The sequence below is a fragment of the Alnus glutinosa genome, chromosome 8, assembly GCF_958979055.1.
Source record: "Alnus glutinosa chromosome 8, dhAlnGlut1.1, whole genome shotgun sequence".
Classification (NCBI taxonomy): domain Eukaryota; kingdom Viridiplantae; phylum Streptophyta; class Magnoliopsida; order Fagales; family Betulaceae; genus Alnus; species Alnus glutinosa.
This window is the reverse complement of record NC_084893.1, coordinates 22638237-22661071: the sequence shown is the minus strand read 5'-3', so window position 1 is coordinate 22661071 and position 22835 is coordinate 22638237. Positions and strand designations below refer to the sequence as shown.

The 22835-nt window shown below is 34.0% G+C and overlaps 2 protein-coding genes across 3 annotated transcripts; both read left to right on the top strand.

Annotated features, from left to right (window-relative positions):
* Positions 1-636: 636 nt before the first annotated feature.
* LOC133875561 (probable aminotransferase TAT2) lies at positions 637-15846 on the top strand. 2 transcript variants are annotated; one of them, XM_062313731.1, is made up of 8 exons: positions 637-776; positions 10060-10416; positions 11812-12151; positions 12262-12480; positions 13080-13139; positions 13496-13651; positions 13744-13837; positions 15535-15846. In XM_062313731.1, exons 2-8 carry the CDS (start codon positions 10166-10168, stop codon positions 15651-15653), a joined length of 1239 nt encoding a protein of 412 aa, XP_062169715.1. In that variant the 5' UTR covers positions 637-776; positions 10060-10165; the 3' UTR covers positions 15654-15846. The 2 variants fall into 2 exon arrangements, with proteins under 2 accessions (XP_062169715.1, XP_062169714.1); XM_062313730.1 differs by lacking the exon at positions 637-776 and having other exon boundaries at positions 9975-10416.
* Positions 15847-19891: 4045 nt separating this feature from the next.
* LOC133875942 (D-amino-acid transaminase, chloroplastic-like) lies at positions 19892-22763 on the top strand. Its single transcript, XM_062314223.1, has 5 exons — positions 19892-20005; positions 20124-20185; positions 20332-20507; positions 21607-22280; positions 22463-22763. Exons 1-5 carry the CDS (start codon positions 19969-19971, stop codon positions 22558-22560), a joined length of 1047 nt encoding a protein of 348 aa, XP_062170207.1. The 5' UTR covers positions 19892-19968; the 3' UTR covers positions 22561-22763.
* Positions 22764-22835: the final 72 nt, after the last annotated feature.

The following is a 22835-nucleotide window of genomic DNA, read 5'->3' as shown; positions in this document are numbered from 1 at the left end:
AGTAATTTTTGGCTCCGTCCCTGCATGTAGGTAAAGGAATATATTGGAACTTTGAATTTGAACCGGTCCCCAGTCCCCATCCTAAATATGAAGTTAGAAATTGACACTTTTTTTATACTATTATTTACTTTCAAATAAGAGTGGCAATTTATGTTCGCATGTTGTGTTCGAATTGTGTTAAAGCATGTGTATAAGACTATATAGGTTAACCATAATACGATCCATTTAATTAAACAAATCATACCTTACCCATCAACCCTAACCCGCTAATTTCGTATTGGGTTTGCAATTCATGTAAAAATTATCAGCTTTGAAGACCGCGTGTCGGATTTGAATTATATCTAAACATATATATAATACTATATAGGTCAATCTTAATTCGACACACTTAATTAAATGAGTCAGAGCTCTTAACTTTAATCCATTAATTTTACATTGCATTCGCAGGTCGTGTAAAAAATTATCAACCTTATTTTAAAGCTGCACTTAAGATCTTTTGGACTTGACTTGCACCCAAGCTCCCATGACCTTGAGTCCATCTGATTGCCTCTTTCTCAAGATATTCAAGTTGGATAGACGTCCAAAAGTAGTCCTCTATCTGTATATGCATGAATGAATCATCCAACTTATCCTAAACTCTGTTATATATTGAGATACCCCAATTTTAACACAAAAGCTATTCTCTTGGAGATCGAGGAGTTCAATATTGTTAAGGATTGATCAGGAGCGTTTGTCAGAGCAGGCCAAGCTTCTTCTTCTTACACATTGATTTCCAGGTAATTAAATTCCTTTTCTTTTAATTTTCATTTTAATAAGTAATTTATAGTAAACTTGCATGAACATGGCCTTCCTTGATATATATATATATATAACAAAATATTATTAAAAAAAATGACTACACACATAGATGTGCACAAACAACGAACAACTCAATAATACAATGAAGAACCTACAAATAATAATAATAATAATAATTAAAAAAAAAAAAAAGGGGGAAGAAATTTCACCTAACCCAATGCTTTCTTAAAGCCTAAAAATTATTTATTTAGTGTATTTGGTTAAATTCTAACACAAGACGTCGAAATTATTAACTCCATATTTTACTTTTCATTTAAAAAAATTTAATTTAAATTTATAAATTTTTTAGGAGTAGAAAAGCCATATCGACCGCCTAATTTAATTTCAAACTCTAAGAAAATGGGTGAAATTAAAAAAGAAAAATAGACAGGAAGTCATATTTTTATCCCTACCTAATACATAGATATATAGGTGGAAGGAGTAGGGGAAACGTAAAGGAGAGGGTAATCTTGAATTTTCCACTCTAGGCGTAGGGGTGAATGTGAGATGTATATATATTATATATTATATATTATATTAAGGTACGGAGAATGTGGTGTGGGGCATCTTATTGTGGGCTCAGAGTCCTTTGAAAATCCAAGGGTACGGAGGATGTGGGGGCGCTGTGTTGTCACTGTGGATGACGTTGACTGCAGGGAGGGAAGTAAATTTTGAAATGATAGCTTCCCAACGCATATGATTACGGGGAGTAATGATAGTGTGCGACAAATTCTACAAATAGCCATAAATAGTAATCCATTTAAAAGAGGGTCAGTCTTGATTAAATCATTTGTTGCACCTTTCGGGGATGTGGGCATGTGGGGTCTCGATGGTTTTCAGCGACGTGCTCACCTTGCCAACTGCTGCTTTTGGCTTTCTCTGATTCGACCCACATCTGGCTGCTCTTGTCTACATTCTTCTCCTTATATATATATATATATATATATTTTCAAATACAAATGCTTGGAGCATTCATATTCGCTTAAGAAATTTTTCATTTATTTTGGTTAAAAATTATTTTTTTTAAAAAAAACATTAAAAGAAAAAGTACACATATTTTTCTTAAACTACCGAACAATTTTGATGTGTCCCACAAATGCAAAAATATCCTTCATGCAATTATAAAAATTCTTAAAATTATATATATAATCATTTAAAAAAAAAAGGAAAAAAAAAAAAACCAAAATTTTTCATTTTTTTGAAAATTTGTTTGTTTGTTATTTTTTTAAAAGATTTTTGTTTTATTTAATTTTCAGTTTCACCAACCCCTTGAATTTTCATTTCTTTTTTTAAATTGTTTTTTTTTTTTTTTTTCCAGAATTTATAAGGATATATTTGTCTTGTTAAAACTTTTTAGGGTTATTTTTGTTCTTTTGTTGGCTTTAAGGTGACATTGACACCATATGTAGTTTGGGGGCACATTAACAATGGAATGGTAGTTTAAGGGATATGTGTACTTTTCCCTTATTTAAATTATCCATTTTTTCAAATTTTCTACTCTCTTTCTTTATTTTTATTTATTTATTTTTACTATTTTATTTAAATATTTATTTTCAATTAGATTTATTTTTAATTTGTTTTTACATTTAGCAATTGAACAATATTCACCAATAGTGCGTTTGGGAGAACAATTTTAAACCAAATTGTAAAAGATATATTTTTTGGAAGTACATTTATTTATTTATTTTTATAAAAATAAATAAATAAATCTGTTTGAAAACTATGTTTTCAAATTGCTTTTTAAAACGGTAATCACCCAAACAATTTTAAACCAAATTGTAAAAGATATATTTTTTGGAAGTACATTTATTTATTTATTTTTATAAAAATAAATAAATAAATCTGTTTGAAAACTATGTTTTCAAATTGCTTTTTAAAACGGTAATCTTGTAAAAAGTAAACTGTGATTTTACTAAACAATTAAATACTTTTTTAAAAATTAAATTTTCAAATCACAAATTTTAAAATTAATATTTTTTATTTGCACTTTTTGAACCGCACTTGATGTACAAGTTTATACTTTGTTAACCCGATCAACCGGCCCGCTCAATTTGGTTCGAATCGATCAAATTGGGTCCATGTTTTTCATTTTTTTATTTTATTTTGATTGTTTCAGCCATACTACAAAATTCTCCTTTCCAAATCACACTCCTTCCTCCCCCCGAGCCTTATTCTTCCCTTCTATTGTTTATATATATACAAAATAACTCCCAGCGATTTCCTTGTAGCATTATGTTATGATATATAGCTCCAAATACCTTCTTGTCCAATAGGGCTGACAATTTTTAAAATAATTCATAAATTTGATACGAACTCAACACGAAACTAGTAAATTAGAATTTGATAAAATATAATTCAAGTCAAACTCGGTCGACCTGATTATACTCTATTAATCAACAAGTCAATTTTAAGCTAACCTGAATAACTAATGGGTAGCCCGCAAAACTCGTATAATTTATTATTTTTTTTCATTAAAAAAAAAAAAAAAAAAAAAAAAAAAAAAAAGCCATAAGCCAAAAAAAGCCCAACACCGAGTAATATATCCCCTTGGGTTGGCGAGGGGCCCAAAGGGCCCTTTCCCTTTCTTGAATTGCCTCTGAGGCCCAGCAACCCTCAAAGGGGTCACTGTTGGTGCGTAGTAGGGGGATCCTTTTCCTCGCCATCGCAGCATAACGGCCCACTACAGCACAAAACTAACAATTGCCTGCAAAAGCCACGTATGGAAAATTGTTAAATTGGTTCATTTGGTTTGAAGTTGTGATAAATAACGCAATGAGATTTTAAAAATGACAAATAACTTTTAATGGTATGCTTGTGTAAGAAATGACTCAATACGTACAAATTATAGTAATATTTTTTTGACATGGTCATTATGAATTTACAAATTTACCCTAAAAATTTAAACGAGAAAAAAATGAAAAAGGAAAAAACGGGCTAGTGCTAGTTCGGCCACCTGTAGGTTCAACTACTTAAAGGCTTGAGCAGTCGAGCTGTCAAACTTCTTCTGCCGCTTTGACGACTTGCTCTCGATTGAAGACATTAACAAGGACGGCTTGGGAGACAACTGCTTTGACGCGACTCTCACCAAATTGAGCTCACTGGAGTTTACACGAAGTGAGAAGTTAAGCAAGGTGTAGATGTCGCACATCCGGTAGGTGGTTCAATTGTAAGCCAAAGTGGTGTCCTCAGCTGTCTCAAACGTGCCCAACCATACCCACTTGTCGTTTTTAGCTAGGTCTCAAATCTTAGCCTTGAACTTCCTCTAAGCCCCATGCTTTTGGTGGTGGTTCTACCACCCTCTTTAGCCAATCTGGAGTTGGCTAGCCACCTATATGGGCTATATGGAGAGCCATGATGGATGGTCAGCCACCTAACACTAACATGTTTATCTTCTTTTGTTTTTTTTTTTTTTTTGCAATTTTTTTGAGAATAAATTTATAATTTCATAATAATCTAGTGAGAAAAATCACATTTGAATTCAAATCTAATGGTGATTTTTAGTGCCACGTCAAAGAATATAAACTTGAAAATATGTGTACACAATATTTCTCAAAATTATTAATTGTTACAACCTCAACCCAAAGAACCAATTTAACATTTTTTTTTTAAAAAAAAAGAAAAACAAAAATTCCAAGAGCATGGCTTCTAAAATACCAGTCAATCAAAATAGAGAGATGTTTGAATCACAATCAATCAAACATGTGGTTTTATTCCAACTCAACTATTAAACGTATCTAACTCTTTGTCCCTATCAGCAGTCCTTAAATTGGACAAAAAAGCCAATCAGAAATTCTAACTTATTAGGATTAAATTATTTAATATTAGGATTAGAGCTTATTTGAATTTGAATGTTTGAACTTTTAAGTACTATCACTTTAGGTATTATCTATTTGTATTTCTATTTAAAGACCATTTTGTTGATCATGAGAAGAAGAAAATAATAAATATTTTTGTCTTGTGGGTTGATTCCAACCTTAATTGGATTCACTTGGGGACCATTAATTAAAGTTCATTATCAATATCATTTTCCTCCCATTTCTATATTTCTCTATCATTCATCCATTCCATAAGAAAGCTCGCATCACTTGCACTCGCAAACAAAAAATTCAATAGAAGTAACTAATTGCACCACGTCTCTCCTTTATTTGTGTTAAATAGTTTGACACGAAACTTGTACATAAAAAAAACAAGTTCATTAATTAAACATGGACTTTTGTGTTTAGACGCCATGAAACTTGTAAGCATATAGGGCTGCCAATTATGCCACGTGGTGCATGATGTTGAGTGACAAGATCTAGCTAGATCGAGCTGCTCAAAATTAATGGTTCAAGGATTCTTTGGCTGGGTATGGAGATATGCTAGCTTGTGAAAGATTTACTCTCTTGCTGCTGATTTAGACGAAAAACCTCTTACCTGGTGACATCCTCATCAAGTTTAAGAATCGAATTTCCATGAGGACCATGAGAGTTTGGGATGTACATACGATCAAATACTAACCGTTTACATCCGTCATCCGCACATATGTGTAGATGTAGATAGCAAAAAACTACCATTCACACATCCTTTCATGGCTTCAACATCACCCATTAGTGCCCCTAAAAGAAAAAAAAAAAAAGAAACCTCCTCCCTTTTGAACCCCATCACTAGCAAACAGACATCCTTCTTCTTCCTCTCGTTTACCTCTGCCACGCATGTGTCCCTTCCTAGTGGTGACTAGTTTCATATCTTCAATCTAACAGCTCACCCCCACCTCCTTCTCCAATAAAGCGAGAATGATTCTCTCTTTTCTTTAAAATTGTCACGGAACATATTTCTTTGTCCAAGGTTGCGGGAAACATTATAATATTTATCGACCGTCTCATCACAATAATCATTGGTGCATCTCCCTTTTTTTTTTTTTTTTATTCCGGTGGACCGCTTTTCGCATGCATAGAATACCGCATCTTTACGTCCCTTTGCTCTGGTTTTTGGTCAAGGAAATAAGCGACCAGATATGTTTGGATTCATTTTTTTTCATTTGATTTGTAGTTTTAATTTTAGTCTCCTAATTATTTTATTAACCTAATAAGATTGAATCCATAGTTTCATGTCACTTTCATCCATCACTCTTTTTATAAAAGGATTCATGTCACTTTCATCCATCACTCTTTTTATTTTTTTATTTTTCCTTGGGTTTGAGGATTCTTTGATTAGCATACGAATATTTTTTTTTAAAAAACAAAACCCCACGACAACTGCATATGATTGTTCTTCCATGTCGGGTATATTTGGTAAAGAGTTTTGAGAGGAGAAAGAATGAAAAAATTGATTGATATGCTATAAGGTGAAATGAGTTTTAAATTTTTATGAGAGAAAAGTGGAGAAAACTGTTTGGCAAAATGTGAAGAAAATAGTTTAAATTTATTATTTTTTTTTTTAAAGCAAAAATGAGGAAAAATGGTTGCCAAGCATAACCGCTGTTTCATAAATGAGTGTTGAAGTTTTCTTTGACATTGAGATTATGATTCTTTACAATTATTTGTCTGAATTTGAGAGAATTTGAGAAGGTTATTGTGAGAGACCATGTATAAGACTCACTTGACCAAATAAAATTAGACTGCCAACCCACTTGTCTGAGCAAGTGGGTCCCAAATTGAAACATCGTGGCGGCTACTTGCTATCCAAGAAACTAGCAAAGACTTCGACGATGACTTGGCAACGTTGATAAGATGGAGAATTTTCTAACCTAATCCAGCTTTTGGGGGAGAAGAAAGAATGGACAAGGACAAGGACACATAAATTAAATTAATTAATCGATTGAAGTTTCTAAGTGATGTAGTATTTTTTTTTCCTCTGCAAGACAGGATTTAAAAATTAATTAATTGCTTGAAATTTCTCATTGATCAGTTAATATTTTCTTCTTAAAATTAGGCTGCTTTAAATTAATTTTAAATAATTCAAATATTACTCCAGAGTTAAACGTGACTCTGTTAGGTAAAAATGATTCTAATATTACTCTAAAAATTGCCTCCGTCTGAGGAAAAGTAAGAGGTTTTCCAACTCTTCCAATTTGTGAAAGGTAAAATTGGCTTCTTTGTGTTTGTTTTAATAAATTATTTGGCCAAATTGGATCATGTAGTCACATTTTTGCATATTTTTTTTGTTATTATTTTTAATTTTGAAAGTCAAATTTTTGCGTTTTGCTTTGTTTGCCACGTGTCAAGGAATGACTAAACTGATTTTTTTTTTTTTTGAAAGAAAATAATATTTATTGAATGAACTTCAATCATCTAGGAACAAAAGCTCCATAAATATATATAACACCACAGATATAGTTTGAAAATTTTTCAACTCAAACTGATCTATCTATAACATACAAAATAGCCTATTTGGCTATATATAGTATGAACGGTTATATTCACATCCCGCTTAACATGTTTAATTCTCTACGATCGCAGCTTTCTCAACTCCAATTTGATGCCATCCACAATATGTCCAAAGCTGCTCCAATTATTCACGGTTGCTTTTATCGCCTTGATAATCGGGAAAGCATCTCCCTCTAGGATTGCATCACGAAAACTCATCTCTGCATATATTTCCACAACATAGAGAGCTATTAACGGCCGCCTCATGTGTAACTAAGAAATTCTTCATGGTACTCCGAGTGGCCAAAACAACCCCCACAAAGTTCGTAATAATAAGGCCCATAGCCAATTTGCCCATGCTTCAATCTTGTCTACAGCTATATCTCAATTAACTTTATATAACCCTATTCGGTAAAAAAAAAAAAAAAAAAAGAGGTGCTGAATGGATATAGCTACGTGCCCTCATATCTATCCCAGCAACTCTTGTTGAAAAGTTTTGAATTTTATATTAATTATTGGTTCTTAAATCTTGGGCATAATCGAGCAAAGCGTAATTTTTGGAAATACATTAAGGTCAACTTTGGACTGTTTTTGTCTTGTTTTGGTTCATCTCCATTGTTTTTGTCGGTGTGCTTATGGTGGGCCTTGTGACTCACGCCCACGTACGGCCCTGTCGTGGATCTTAAAATTGTTTTTTTTTGAAAAATATAAAAAATTATAAGAATATTTTTGTCTTTTTAAAAATTTGTTAAGTCATTTTTTTATTTTCTCGAGATAAAAGAGGAATATGCCATTTTTTTCTTTATTTATAGTTTTGGAGAAATACTCACGCAATTCAAAATTTGAAACGATTAAATGAGAAGATAAGAGCATTAGCAGCAGGTTTTTAACCATTTTTTTTTTTATTTTAGGAAAAATTTAGGGAACTAAACTACTTTTTTTTTTCTCTATACAAAAACACTCCACAACAGCTTCCCTTTATCTTTTCCTATAAATTAAAATAATATTTTTTTTTTTTTTTTTCTTTTTTTCTTTTTTTATTTTTGTTTTCATTGCAGACTTTCCTCCTCCTCTTCTTCTTCTTTCTTTTTCTGTTGAGACTTTTTTTTCTTTTTTTTTTTCTTTTTTTTTTTTCTCTCTTCCAGTTCTTCGTCAGATTTTTTTTTTTTTTTTTTCCCTCTCATCTGCCTCTCTTCTTTCTTTTTTTTTTTTTTTTTCGTCTTCTTCTCCCTCTCGTCTGTCTCTCTCTCTTTTTTTTTTTTTTTCGTCTTCTCTCCCTCTCTCTCTCGTCTCCATCTTCTTCCTATTTTGTCTATCTATTTTTTTTCTTTCTTCCATAAACTCTTCTCTCTCTCTCTTGTCTGCATCTTCTTTGAGGTTGAGGAATGAGAACAAAATGAGAGAGGAGAGAGAGAGCTGTTTTTTTTAGAATGAGGAATGATGATGCGTGAAGAAGAGAGGAGAGAGGAGAGAGAAACGTTTTTTTTTTTATTAAAATAATCTGTTGGGAATTGGGAAGCACTGTAGCTTTCCAAACATCTTCATCTAAAATGAGAAAGCTGCTTTTGCACATTTTTTTTTTTTCAAAATTTTCTTATTTTAAGGAATAGATCTACTTATAGGGTATCTGCTACTAGTGCTCTAAGTGGCCGAAATTTTTTCCTTAAAAAAAATGGGTAAGGACTAAGGAGATCGGTTGTCGAAGCATTTATGGCCTAAAAGAAAATGTGTAGTTTTGTTGTGCAGTGCTGTTTTGGAGTTATTAAACCTTATCATGATAGAAGTAATTTTTTTTTTTTTTTAGTAAGGACATCAAAAAGATAAAAAGATTAAAGGGATTAAAAAAAAGAAGAAGAAGAAGCCTTTTCAATACAGGTAGGAAAGGATCGTGATAAAACAGTAAAAGAGGATAGAATGAGAATGCAATCAGAATGAAGTCTAGTTGCGGCTCAATTCACTACATGGTGGACACAAAAGTTTACATTTCGGTTAACAAGACTAACAATCTAGCACTTCAGCTAATTGTGAGTGGAATAATGGAATGGATCTGAGAGAAAAAAATATCATTTTTTTTTAATAAAAAAAATAAAGTACTCTAAGAGTAAGTAGAAGTATAGTGGTATTCATGTGAAAAGGGAGGCGAATGGAGTAGTTCATAGATTAGTCGATCAAGAAAGTTCTTTCTCTTAGAGCAAGTACTTTATAGGAAGGAAGTAATGCTATGGAACTATTTTTTTGTCTATTTTTTATCCTTTCAAAGTTGATGTAACTCTTAAAATTATAAATTGATCAAAATTTAATAGTGGTTCATTTCAAAGTGAATATTAATTTTAAAAGTCACGTCAATTTTAAAAAAATAAAAAAATGAAAAAATAATTCTTAGCATTATATATTCGAGAAGAAGGTCCTCCCTCTAGATCTTTTAAATGCAATAATATTTGATTTCTACATCAACGAAATGATTGCATGACTGAATTCTTTTTATTTTCTTTTATAAAAAGTATTCGACCTTTGTCTATAATAGTTATTTACGTCAGTAAGGTCATTTATATTATTCAATGATGGGTACTGATGAAATAAAAAAAATGTTGATTATTATTTTTTATATATAATACAATTTTTTGTGTTTTGACGTCACCACTTTCTCGAATTAACCATGTACTTTTTTTTTAAAAAAAATAAAATAAAATTAGAATAATAGTTTGGGATCATTAATTTTATTTTTTATTTTTTTAAAAAAAATGGAGTAAAGCTTTCTGAACTTTCTCTGGATGCGTCCATTTAACGGCCTAGAGAGTAGAGATATATTTTGTTTCCATGCAAAGGCGTGGAAGTTCAACGTGTGGTCTTTGTGCTTTTGTGCATGTACTTCCCACAGCACGCACCCACCAGTCCACAGCTCTACAATCAGAGAGCCTCTTTCTCTCACTTCAACCCCAGTAAGCCGTCACAAGCAAAGAACACCAAGAAAAGTACAAGAAAGCATGGAAAATGGAACTCTGAACCATGGGGTGGACACGGGTTCAACCATCACCATCAAAGGCATTCTTATCCTGTTAATGGAAAGCATCGATGAAAACAATGACAAGAGGGTGATTTCTCTGGGCATGGGTGACCCATCTGCTTATTCATGCTTTCACACCACCCATGTTGCCGAGCAAGCCGTTGTGGATGCTCTCCAATCTGAGAAGTTCAATGGTTATGCACCCACTGTTGGTCTTTATCAAACAAGAAGGTAATTTTAACTCTCTTGGGATATTCCTTTCGCAATTTTTGTTGATGATAATGTTTTTGTTCTTCTTACATGGGTTTGCCATGGCAGTAACTTCCTTGATTTTATCGAGTTCTATTTCTGGTTCTCTGCTAGAGCCTAGATTTAGGATTTCTCTGTCATAATTTCATTTCTTATGGTTTTGGTTTCAATTTTTGGAATTTAATTGGACGGTTCTTTATTTCTTATAAATATTGTCGTTGTTTTTTCTATATTGGGAAGTGAAATCATATTTTAACACTGGGGAATGGATTTGGGAAACTGTTGATATGTGGCTTAGATTCCATCGAATTACTTCTTTTGGTTTTTCTTGTTTTAGCTGACATAGCATATATAATATCCTATTCCTTCGTTATTTTATGTGGAAAGGTTGATGTTTGTGGAAGTCTAGTCATTTATGAATACATATCCCCAAGCATTCATTGAAGGCACATAAGCCTCAATTTGCTAGCCGTGTAATAAGAGATTTAGGTAGCCATAGCAATTCTCTCTCTTTTTTTTTTTGTGAGTTTGCTCTACACAGCAACAAGAGAAAAGGGAAAAGAAACTTCTCTATTATAAGAGTTCTCTTTTGTGCAAGCTTGAGAATATTAAGTGATAGGAATAGAAGGATCAGAAGAATGTTTATATAAGTTGTTAGTTGTTCAGTCTCAGTGATAAGGTCAATTATTGATGCCATTATTGTTTGTTATGATTGTTATTTATCGGTGGTTGTGATAAGAATTGTAAGTTGATGCAAGGGTCGGGTGGTGTTCCTATAAGTGTAGCAACAGAGGGGTCATTCAGTGATTTCGTCAAACACTTTGTATGCTGGTGAGCTCCTATCCAAAGTGGAGTCATTTTTCAATAACAATCCTTTTCCTTTTTACAAACTAAGTCCACGACAGGGTCCTATCATTAAGATTTTGGATTTAAGTGGTTTTTTGTTTTTTCACTACTGTTTTGTATTCTATTTTTTTGTTCAATTGTCTTTGTCAGTAGACATAAACTTGTCAAGTCAAACCGCGTGAATCTTGATGTCTTGCATAATTGATTTATTTTATTTTTTTACTTCTTTGTGATCCAAAATATCAATTCATCATAACACAAATCATTTCAGAGGATTACAATTCTGGTAATTTCCCTTTTAATAAGGTATCTGTTGAATTAAAGGAAACAACCCAGACCTATGAGGCAACCAAACAACTGTATATCTTTGACCTTCTAGAGGATGCACCTGCCCCACAGTATCAGATTGGATTTATTCATAGTGATCATTCAGTACTTACAGGATTCTTCCCATTTCATATTTCACATGCTGCATCCTATCATATAGTTGTGTTTTTCTTCACTAATTTTGCTTTATTTTGAATTCAACAGAGCAATTGCTGAGTATTTGTCTCGTGATCTTCCATACAAGTTATCATCTGATGATGTGTTTGTCACATCTGGTTGCACACAAGCTATTGATGTTGCACTGGCAATGCTTGCCCGCCCTGGTGCGAACATCTTACTTCCAAGGCCATGCTTCCCAATTTATGAACTTTGTGCTGGTTTTAGAAATCTTGAAGTTCGGTATTTTGATCTTCTCCCTGAGAAAGGCTGGGAGGCTGATCTTAATGCCATTGAGGCTCTTGCGGATCAGAACACTGTTGCAGTGGTAGTTATAAACCCTGGGAATCCTTGTGGGAATGTTTATAGTTACCAACATCTAAAGAAGGTTAGTAGTCCAGGATATGCTTCAAGTGCCAGAAACGTTCTTTCAATGACTGTAAATAGTAGGAATCATATAAAGATTGGTGTTATTAACTGATTGTATACTGCACCCAGATTTCAGAAACTGCAAAAAGACTTGGAATTCTTGTAATTGCTGACGAAGTATATGGGCACCTTGCTTTTGGGAAAAATCCATTTGTGCCAATGGGAGTTTTTGGATCTGAAGTTCCTGTTCTAACTCTAGGGTCTCTATCAAAAAGATGGATAGTACCCGGATGGCGACTTGGTTGGTTTGTGACAAGTGATCCCGGGGGAATGTTTCGGGAACCCAAGGTTCTCTCTCTCTCTCTCTCTCTCTCAGTACGGCTTCATATGTGCACTTCATCATTATTTCACAATAATGGACTCAATTGTCTAAAAATGATTGGAGACTTAATGGAAGAGTTCACTGCATTAGAAAATGGGTCTGCTCAATCGGAATGGCCTTCCTCCCACACCATTTCACTGAACTACATCATTGATATATGAAATGTTCCTTTCCCTCCTATAAACTTCTGGAAATTTTATAATTCTATACTGCTTACAGCCAAGAATTAAATGGTTCGTGAATCTTGTGGATCTAATTGCAGATTTGTGGATTAAGCAGTTTTTGATGTGGAATGCTGTCATGAGACCATCACAAACTTCTTTTTCCATTTCTTTGTCTCTTCTTATTGCAAGTTTTCATTGCATTCCATCAGACATTCTTCATTTATGGAGGCAATCAAAGGCTTTAATTTTCGTAAACATATTGAGTCACCTGCCTTGGGCTTTTGACTTCTCATAGTTTGACATTATATACTGTACTGTGATTTAAAATGTCATAATTTTCATATTAACCATTCACTTTAACTCTGTTTGTTGCTAATCAATCCTATTCCTTTTCTTCTCAGACTATCAAGCGTATTAAGAAGTATTTTGACATTCTGGGGGGCCCTGCAACCTTCATTCAGGTTTGTATTTCATATGCCTGTCATAAGTTACTAGATGATGCAGCCTATAGCTTCTGCCACTGAAACCACACTATTTTTACAAGGGTGAAAACTGAATTTTTGCAATATATCAAGGATAATTGCTGAGCTTGGGTTGGACAATGTGTTATCGTATTGAAATGCCACTTCTTGCTTCCTCGAATTCAAAATATTTTTCAAGCACTGATTAGACAATTGTGAATTGTTTCTTCTGCTTTAAAAGGTCTAAGCTTTCAAGTTGAACTGAAAACGCAAATTTTGGAACCAATTCTTTTCGAATCTGTTATCCATCTACTTATTCCAATTTCTTGTTTGTAATGATATGTTTGGCGTGTTAGGCAGCGGTTCCTAGCATCCTTGAGCAAACCGAAGAGGTTTTCTTCAAGAAAACTATTAATTTACTGAAGGAGGCATCAGATGTTTGTTATGATAAGATAAAGGAGATCCCTTGCATTACCTGTCCACATAAACCAGAGGGGTCTATGGCTGTAATGGTGAGAAAATTTGCAGACTACGCAGTTCTCTTTGCATTTAAATTAATGGGTGTTTAGAGGTAGTGTGCTTATTTTATTTTGATGTGTTACAGGTGAAGCTGAATCTTTCACTACTCGAAGATGTCAGTGATGACATTGATTTCTGTTTCAAGCTGGCCAAGGAGGAATCTGTTGTCATTCTTCCAGGTGAGAATTGAAACATTTGATATGCATTTAGTACTTCATGCTTTATGTTATCTCTATCAAAATTCCATTTTCGTTTGTCAAACAAGATCTCATGTCCTTGCATTCCTTCACTATCTATAATTGGTCCTGTTCTCCAACAGGAAATCATTTATGCTATCCCCTTCAATTAAACTCAAAATCCATTCTCTTTGATCCAAAGGGTGATGGACTTTAGAATATGAGATTTTTATAAATCTCTCAACTCTTCCACATTCCCAATTTTATATTTTACTGTTCTAGTTGTAATAATATATATCGAAAAGACAAGCAGATAATCTACTCTTCTATAATCTGATCTAAAAAGGCTTAAATGCCACAAATATTTCAATAGCAAGATGGACCTAACGCTATTGGATAAAACCAACCATACTTCATAGATTCTAAAAGCATAGGATAGGAATACTTTTAAAAATCGTTGAACACCTTTAAGATTAATGTTGCCTTAAATTGATACACGGTCATAAGTTTTGGATATCAAACATTAACTGTTCTAAACAGAGACTTAAAAATGACTCTAAAACTTTCAATAACCTACAAAATTTTTGTTGCCTGTGGTTTTCAAGTATTAGGGCTAGTTCCATACACCCATTAAAGAACCGTTCAAACTTCAAAACTTTCTTCTATTTTCAGATAAGGATACCTCTCAAATTGATTAAATTGGCTATGGACATGAGTGTGGTTTTAGATTCTATATTATAATGGTATTTTTTTGAATACACCTTATCAAAAGAGACTGCCCTATCTCATACTTGCTTCTGGCACCAAAGGAATTCCACCAATAGCTATATATCTTCCATAAGTTAAACATTATGGAGTACTTTCTACTAACACCCTTATTGTTCTTTCAAACATTATATGAAGTTCTCAATGCATCAAATAATCTATTATCTTTTCCATACAGTTAGTTGCCAAAGGAAATGTCATAACCCTCAAAGTAATTGGTTACTTATTTTCCGAAAGGAATTGACTTGAGTACCCTCATTTTAGAATCAATTAAGCAATTAACGTGCTGATTACATTAATCATCAATGATAAAGTCTTAGAGAAATGCTACATGTACTTAAACTTTTACAAAATGAGCCTTACTATGATGATGTGGAGCTTATTCATTGGTACTCGTAGCATTTCTTTTTATTAATTGTTTCGATCATCTCTAATGAATAAGCTCCACATTAGTTAGTTAGGCTCCCTTTATAAAGTTTAAGTACATATAGCATTTCTCAAAGTCTTAACATACATTGATACACAACTACGTGTGCATGCTAACCGTCATACACAGATAAATGGCTTTTCTAAAACCAGTTCCAGTTAGTTAATTTCTTTTTATTTCCATGATATATGTAAGTTGTAGATCATCACTTGAGGAACTTATAGCAGGTCAGGGTACAAGATGTCCTGCAAGAAACAGGGCATTTCAAGCATTAGAAGAATGCATTCAATTGGCATTTCTCTTTCAAAATTATTATTTATCCTAGAGAAAAAACATCATTAAGAATTTGAATATTAGATGGGTCTAAAAATACAACGAAAGTCATTGTCTCACATTCAGTTTCTTGGGAATTCATTACATTTTCTCTCAGAATGGTAGTTTTGAGTTTGTGAAGGCTGACTTGCAGCTCTGTAATTACTAACAAGAGTGTGTAACATTTCTTTCGCAGGAACTGCTGTGGGGCTAAAAAATTGGCTTCGTATTACTTTTGCTGTTGATCCTTCTTTTCTTGAAGAAGGTTTAAGCAGGACGAAATGTTTTTATCAAAGACACGCAAAACTGTTATAAAGACACTAAACAATTGAAGTCAGCCACTGTCATCAAAATCTTCTTCCAAACGTTCACAGTACAAACTTGTGTTTATAGTGGACAAAATATTTCAGTAAGAATAGCCATGTTTAGCAGATGCGAACTGTCTCCCTCAAAGTTGTAAAACACTTCATAATAGTGATCAATTATGCTAAATTATTAATCCTAATAACTGATCATGTGCCAAATCTTGCTCATTTTAGTTAATTAAGATCTACTTAAGCCAAAACCTAAAGCACATTAATGTGCTTAATCATGAACAGCAACACTTTGTTGAATGTCTCCATATGGTATTGGAGCTACAAGATGGATAAGGATCGAAATCATTTGTGATAAATGGCTTGATTTGTTTACCCTAATTTAAGAGATTTGTTTACATATGAAATTATTCTTTTTTTTTTTTTTTTTTTTGGTATAGCTCTATAAATAGAGCCTTATATACAGTCAACTTTATTAAGAAAAAATGTAGCCTGTAAGGCTTTCATGCTTTCACTTGTGGATGTAGGCCTATGGCCGAACCATGTAATTTACGTGTCTGTCTTTCTTTGCTTCCATCTCTTTACTTTATGTAAAATATTTAAATAAAAAAGTAGAGAAGTTCCAGAAGAAATGTCAAATGCTCAAGTGGGCAAATTTCTCGAGTCAGTGATAGAGCTAGGATTTTGGTAAAGAGGAGTCAAGAATTTGGTTTATTGGGCTTAATCACATGTTTGGGATTGTATTGAGTTGTAGTGGTTGATTTGCTAAGTAATGTGGAGATTGGGTTGTGATTTGTGTGGAATTGTTGGTTGAGTATGGGTTGTGTAAAGTGTTTGGAAGGGTTGTTGTATAAATGATAGAGTTGGCTTATTAGGGTTTTGGAACATGTGGGTGTTTGATGCTTTTGAACTGTGTAGGGTTGAAATGGCTTGTTCCTTTGGTAGTGTTGGGCATTTTGGACTAATGATATATGGGTTGATTTAGAGAATGGGCTTGTTTAGGGCTTGTGATGAGGTTGTGTTTAGTGAAAATTAGGGTTAGAGTTTTGTGAGAATTGAAACAAGTTGGAGTTGTGTTTGATTTGTTTTGAATTGTGTTTGAGTAGCATAGGCGTTTGTTTGGGGGCAAGGAGGTGGAAGAATAGGGTTTTGAGGTGATTTTCGACTGAGAAGACTAATATGCAGCCCCTTGAACGACCGAGTGAAAGTTAGGGAGTACCTGATAGCACTCGGCCAAAGGCTCGATCGATACTCATTCGACCATTGAGCTCAAGCTAGTGAGCACTTCACCGAAGACTCAGTCGATCCTTGGTCGACCGAGCATAACCCATCTTAAATTTTTAAGGTTTTTTCACGAGAAATTAAGTCGTCGGGGGTCCAGGAAGAGTTTAGGGTTCCAAAGGAAAATAATTTCTAACGCTATGAGGTTTTAGAGACTCTCCCAGCAAAGACGGAACTAGGGGGTTGGTGGGGGCCTCCAAAAAAAATTTGTTCAAAAATGTTTTTTAATTTTAAATTTGTTCAAAAAAAAAATCGTTTTAGGTCTTATTTTTTTAATCTTATTTTGGCCACCTTTTTTTTTTTTTAAAAAAAAAAAAAATCCCCCTAAAGTTAAATTACTAATTCCGTCCATGTCTCCAAGAAAAATGAAAAATAGTCTCCAAGTCTAATGAAAGTTGTAGGTCATTAGGCTTATATGGGTATGGAGAAAACATAGGTTTTTAGGCCAAGTTTGTTTAGGATTAAAACACTTTGCGATGCATTTTGTACCAGTTTTTTAGACTTTTATGGACAGCTCGTTTTAACCTAATAAATATTAGAATTGCAAATATTTTGTGAAATACAAAGTTGTAGACATTTGAATAATCTTTTCAACGCTATTAAAATTGTCTTCATCCAATCTAGGAATCAATAGAATGGTTGTTTTACTATGACTAGATTTGTGTTGATCTGAATTCATAAAGTTGAATTCTTCCTATCCTGGACCAATAATCCTTAACTCAAACCTAAACAATACAATCCAAAAACCAAATTTTGACACCTGAATTTTTCAATACAAATATAGAACCTACCGTATTCTTTTGGGAAAATTGAACCATTGGTCTATCTGGTTGGCCTAAATGACAAATCGCTCTCCGGAGTCAAATTTCGTTAAAAATTTTGACAGATTCTATTAGGTGCCACGTCAGTGCCAATAAGATTACGACACGTGTCACTCTTAATAAAAATTAAAAATATATTACAAATATAAATATATAAAACTTAAAAAGTTTGAGCACCAGTTCCGACAATGGTTATCTATCCCAAATGTGGGAAACAGATGCCAACCAGAAAGTGCCAAAAAGGAGTAGGAACAAAGCATTTGCTTCTAAAAATGCTAACCAGACTTGTCTTATCTCTTGGCCATACTTTTATTTATTTATTAATATCTCTTGGCCATACTTGGGGGCAATTGTTCGTGAATAATTTCGCAAACACATAACGGGATAGATTTTAGGTTTGGAGAGAGTTTAAACCTTAAATTTTGGAAAATTTAGACCTTTTCAAACGCAATGCTTGTGATTAATTCTGCTTACTTTTTATTAATCACTCACTTATATAAATAAGAGAATTACAAATACATAGAATTAAAAATAAACTCATACCTTTATCAGAAAAGAAATTCCTAATACAAATAAACTACTTAGAGATAACTCTTACTCTAACTTTGAGATAACTCTTACTCTAGTTTTGGGTGAAATATCACACTAACTCGGTTTGAAACACGAGACAGTTTTTCCGGTATTTTTGTTGATCAACCCACCACGTTCAGGGTCGGTTTAGGTTTGCTATTTCAAAGTAGCAATTTTAAAAAGTACTATTTGAAAACGTGATTTTTAAAAATCTAGTTAACTGTTTGGCCTTTAAAAAATATATATATATTTTTTTTATTAAAAGGAAAAAAAAATCACTTGCTAGTGATTTAAAAAACAGATTTTTTTTTTTTTTTTGCGCTTTTAAATTGCAATTAAAAACGATTTATTTTTTGCGATTTTGATTAAAATTACATTTTTTGTATGTGAAATCGCAATACTAAACGCACCCTTAAATCATAAAAGAAAACATTATTTAATTTGGGTGAGCAATAAAATTTGGGATTCACTTTAACTCAGTTTGAAAGGCCGATCTCCAAAATCTTGATTTGATTCACACAAAGATAGATTTTGGTAATCATTCAATTTAATTTGATCAATTTTCACAAGAGAGAACTTATAGTACTCTTATAGTACATAAGTATGCTCAGGTGGGTGATCAGGATGAGAAAGTTTTGAGGCTATTTAAGTAAACTTTGTTTGAAACTTTAGATCTAAATGATTTTATATTTTTCATGCAAACCAAACAATGAAAAATGCTTTAAATAGAAACATTTTCAAGGTAATAAGTAAAAAAACAACCAAAAATTGAATAATATTTTTAAAAATAATTTCATCTATAAACGTCCTAGAATGTTTTACCCTTAAAAAGGAAAAGAAATAAAGCTATGTTCACCTCTTTTTTCCCACTTGGGTTGGGTAACCTTAAGTAAAAAGGGTTCAAATTCAATTTTGATGTCCGGGTGCTAGTAATTTGGACTGCAAATATAAAAAAGGCTCTTATAGGATTCATTTATCAAGCAGGTATCGAGCAACTCACCTACTTGGTTTTATAAGAGCTTTTATTTTTTCTGCTCAAATTGTTAACAATATTCGAGTAAGTCTCGGACAGCTCACCCGTAAAGATTTTTATAGATTTTCTATTCGAACAGTTAGCCTTTCAAATTCAACAACTATATATAACAGAAGTCAAGTCACCAAATTCTATTGGTTTATAGTTTGTATTGGCCTACAAACAGTGGCGGACCCAGCCTTGCAAATATGAGAGGGCCAAATTGAAAGAAAAAAAATTTGGAGGGGCAAACCTAAAAAAGTAAACAAAATTAAGGGCAAAATTTTATTTTATTTTATTTATTTTCGAAATTTTTTTTTTTTTTTTTTTGAGAAAAATTCTGGGGGTTGGGGGGGCAGGGCCCCCTAGCCCCCATGTAGGTCCGCCATTGCCTACAAAGCACTTCAAAACAAATTGCAACCGGCCGGCTGACGCCAAATGTGGTACCCCTCCATTACATAGTTTTCTATTCATGGTCATTACTTTATTACCCAAATGACAAGCAAACATAGTCCATATCGTCTCATGAGTTATCTCATCCCCTTCTCATATATATCTCCACCACCTCTGTTTCTCACTGAACCACTGCTGTAGTCTCTATTTTTTTTTTTTTTTTCTCTCTCTTGAAAGCCATGGAAAATAGTAGCTCTGCTTCTGATCTGAAATCAGGTTTCACTCTCTTCTTGTTTTCTTTTTGTGGGTCATTTCTGATTTCTTTGATTGTGATGATCCTTAGAGTTAATGCGCTGCTATTTTGTTGTTGCTTTTATACCATTTTCCCGTGAAGATGCTTTGAAGGTTGGAAATGGCAGTGAATTTAAAGTGCATGTCTTCTCATCATCATCTGAGGTGAGGACTCTAGAAATGACCAATATATATCTGATCGATTTGAAATGTATCTCTAACTTTTTATATGCCAAGTTTCAATCTAATCCATCTTGTTTTGAATGTCACAAATTAATATACTTTTCCATTGATATTATTGCATCAATTAGTTGATTGAAAAGCTGCACGAGAAGTGGAGTTCAGTGAAAAAGCAACCATACCCAGCAATGTATTCCAGCATATTTGGTGGAATTATTCTTGATCCTGCCATGATGGTAATTCCAATAGATGATCACATGGTTCATCGGGGCCATGGTGTATTTGACACAGCTGTTATAGTAGACGGGTAAGCATGATATAGTCATCTTCTACATTTACATCAACTTCTAATGCATTTCTTGTAACAACCCATCCTCAATATATGGCACAATATTATTCGATATTAGCTTCTGTGAACCAAACACTCTTGTCTCTCACATAAGAACCCTTAACTACGGAATTCTTATAGGTTCATGACCATCACAGCTTTAAAACGCGTTGTGTCAAAAAGGGTGCGAATATACATATATTAATACAGTTTCCGGTATGGCGTGAACAGTGCACGTTCCTTAGGCCCCTCAATATCTCTGCAAAAGAACAAACACTAAAAGACCCTTCCGGGGGTCTTGCTCTGATACTTACGTTAGCTTCTATTAGAAAAAGTCTGCTTAATTCTAAAAAGTTCAATCTCTATTTTATATCTGGGGTATGGCCTATTTATAGGCTGCCTGATGAGCATTGGGAGCGCAACTAGAGTTTGACTCAAACTCGGGCTCCTCTCTCCCTTAATCTCGGGATCCTTCCTCATTATCCTCCAAGCTAGTGAGATCCTCTCCTGAAAATCCAGGCTTTATCTCAATTCAATCTCGTATTTTCAGGGATTGGGCAAGATCTTTGAACTGTAACATCTATCTTTATATCGTGGCTTCTCATTTGGATTCCTTGGAATGCGGTTAATATCTGAGTTCTTGGGACAGGCTTGTCCCGAGCCTTTGCTAGTTAAATTGAACCTCAGTCCCGAGAGGTTTGCATTTCCAGGATCCAATCTGACTAAACCTCTTGTTAGCTATCCTCAGGAATAGCTGCTTGGTATCTACCTCCCCGGATTGGGCTATCTCGGGAGTTATGCTATCTTCGCTACTTAACATTTACCACCTGGGATGAAACTTTATCTGGAGTAATGCTGTCTCTTCTTCTTGGGCTGATGTTAACCCGAAGGCTCATGATTTTTTGGACTAGTTTGAATGGAATTATTTCCAACAACATATAAGTACATTCTCATTTCTATACTCCGGAGGCGATGTGTGACGTCACACTCCTAGCTTCTCAATAAACTTTAGTTATCTCTTTTATTCAGATATGTGTACAGTTGGGGCTGTAATTGATGATTTATTTGATTCCGGCAGATACCTTTATGAGCTGGATGTTCACTTGGACCGTTTCCTCAGATCAGCTTCAAAAGCAAAGATCTCCTCTCCATTCCCTCGCTCAGCTCTTCGAAGCATTCTTGTTCAGCTGAGTGCAGCATCTCAGTGCAAGAAAGGAACTCTGAGATACTGGTTAAGTACGGGCCCTGGGGATTTCTTGCTCTCACCTACGGCATGCCCAACATCAGCATTCTATGCTGTAGTCATAGATGACGACTTCCCTCAGTGCAAAGAAGGGGTTAAAGTGATAACATCCACTGTCCCCATGAAGTCGCCTGAATTTGCAACAATGAAGAATGTAAACTACCTTCCAAATGTGCTTGCAAAGATGGAAGCTGAGGAGCAGGGAGCATCTGCTTCCATTTGGCTTGATGAGGAAGGTTATATTGCTGAAGGTCCAAATGTGAATGTTGCTTTTATAAACCATGATAAGGAGCTTCTTTTGCCTTCCTTTGATAAGATCCTCACTGGGTGCACTGTGAAAAGGCTCATGGAACTTGTCCCCAAGTTGGTTGATCAAGGGCGTCTAAAAGGCATGAGAACTGCAAATTTAACAGTGGAGGAAGCCAAAGGTGCTGCTGAAATGATGTTTGTTGGAAGCACGCTGCCTATATTGCCAATCATCATGTGGGATGAACAACCCATTGGAAACGGTAAGAAATTATGAAGGTTAGCTAATGGGGGTAATGATCAACTATTAAGAATAGAATCAAACAAAAAGAAAATTGAAAAAAAGTTAGCTGTACGTTCTGTTGTGTTTGATCAACAATGCTAGCTACTGATGAATGAGATGTTGTCTAAGGAATTCTGATATATATTTGGTATTTCCTAACAGGGAAGGTGGGGGAATTGACAATGGAGCTCTCCAATCTGCTTTGGGAAGATATGGTAGCAGGCCCTGAAACGCAGAGGATACCTGTTCCCTATGTGTAGATTACAAACCCAAGAAGATCGATCAAATTCGGTGGCTGAAAGAGTGGTTTCATCTTGCTTTAAGATGCTTCATTATTCTTGTTGTTGCTTGTTTGAAAAGGCCTGATCATCATTGTCGACTTTGCCTCTTCTTTGTTTTGTTTTTTGAACTTGTATGAAGAAGTGAAACAGTCCTGAATAAAACAATTTAGAGCTTGCTCAAATGGAACTTATTAAGCAGATGTACATATTGATGCCAAAAGACACGTACATGCAGGAGATTTGCCTCCTTGGAG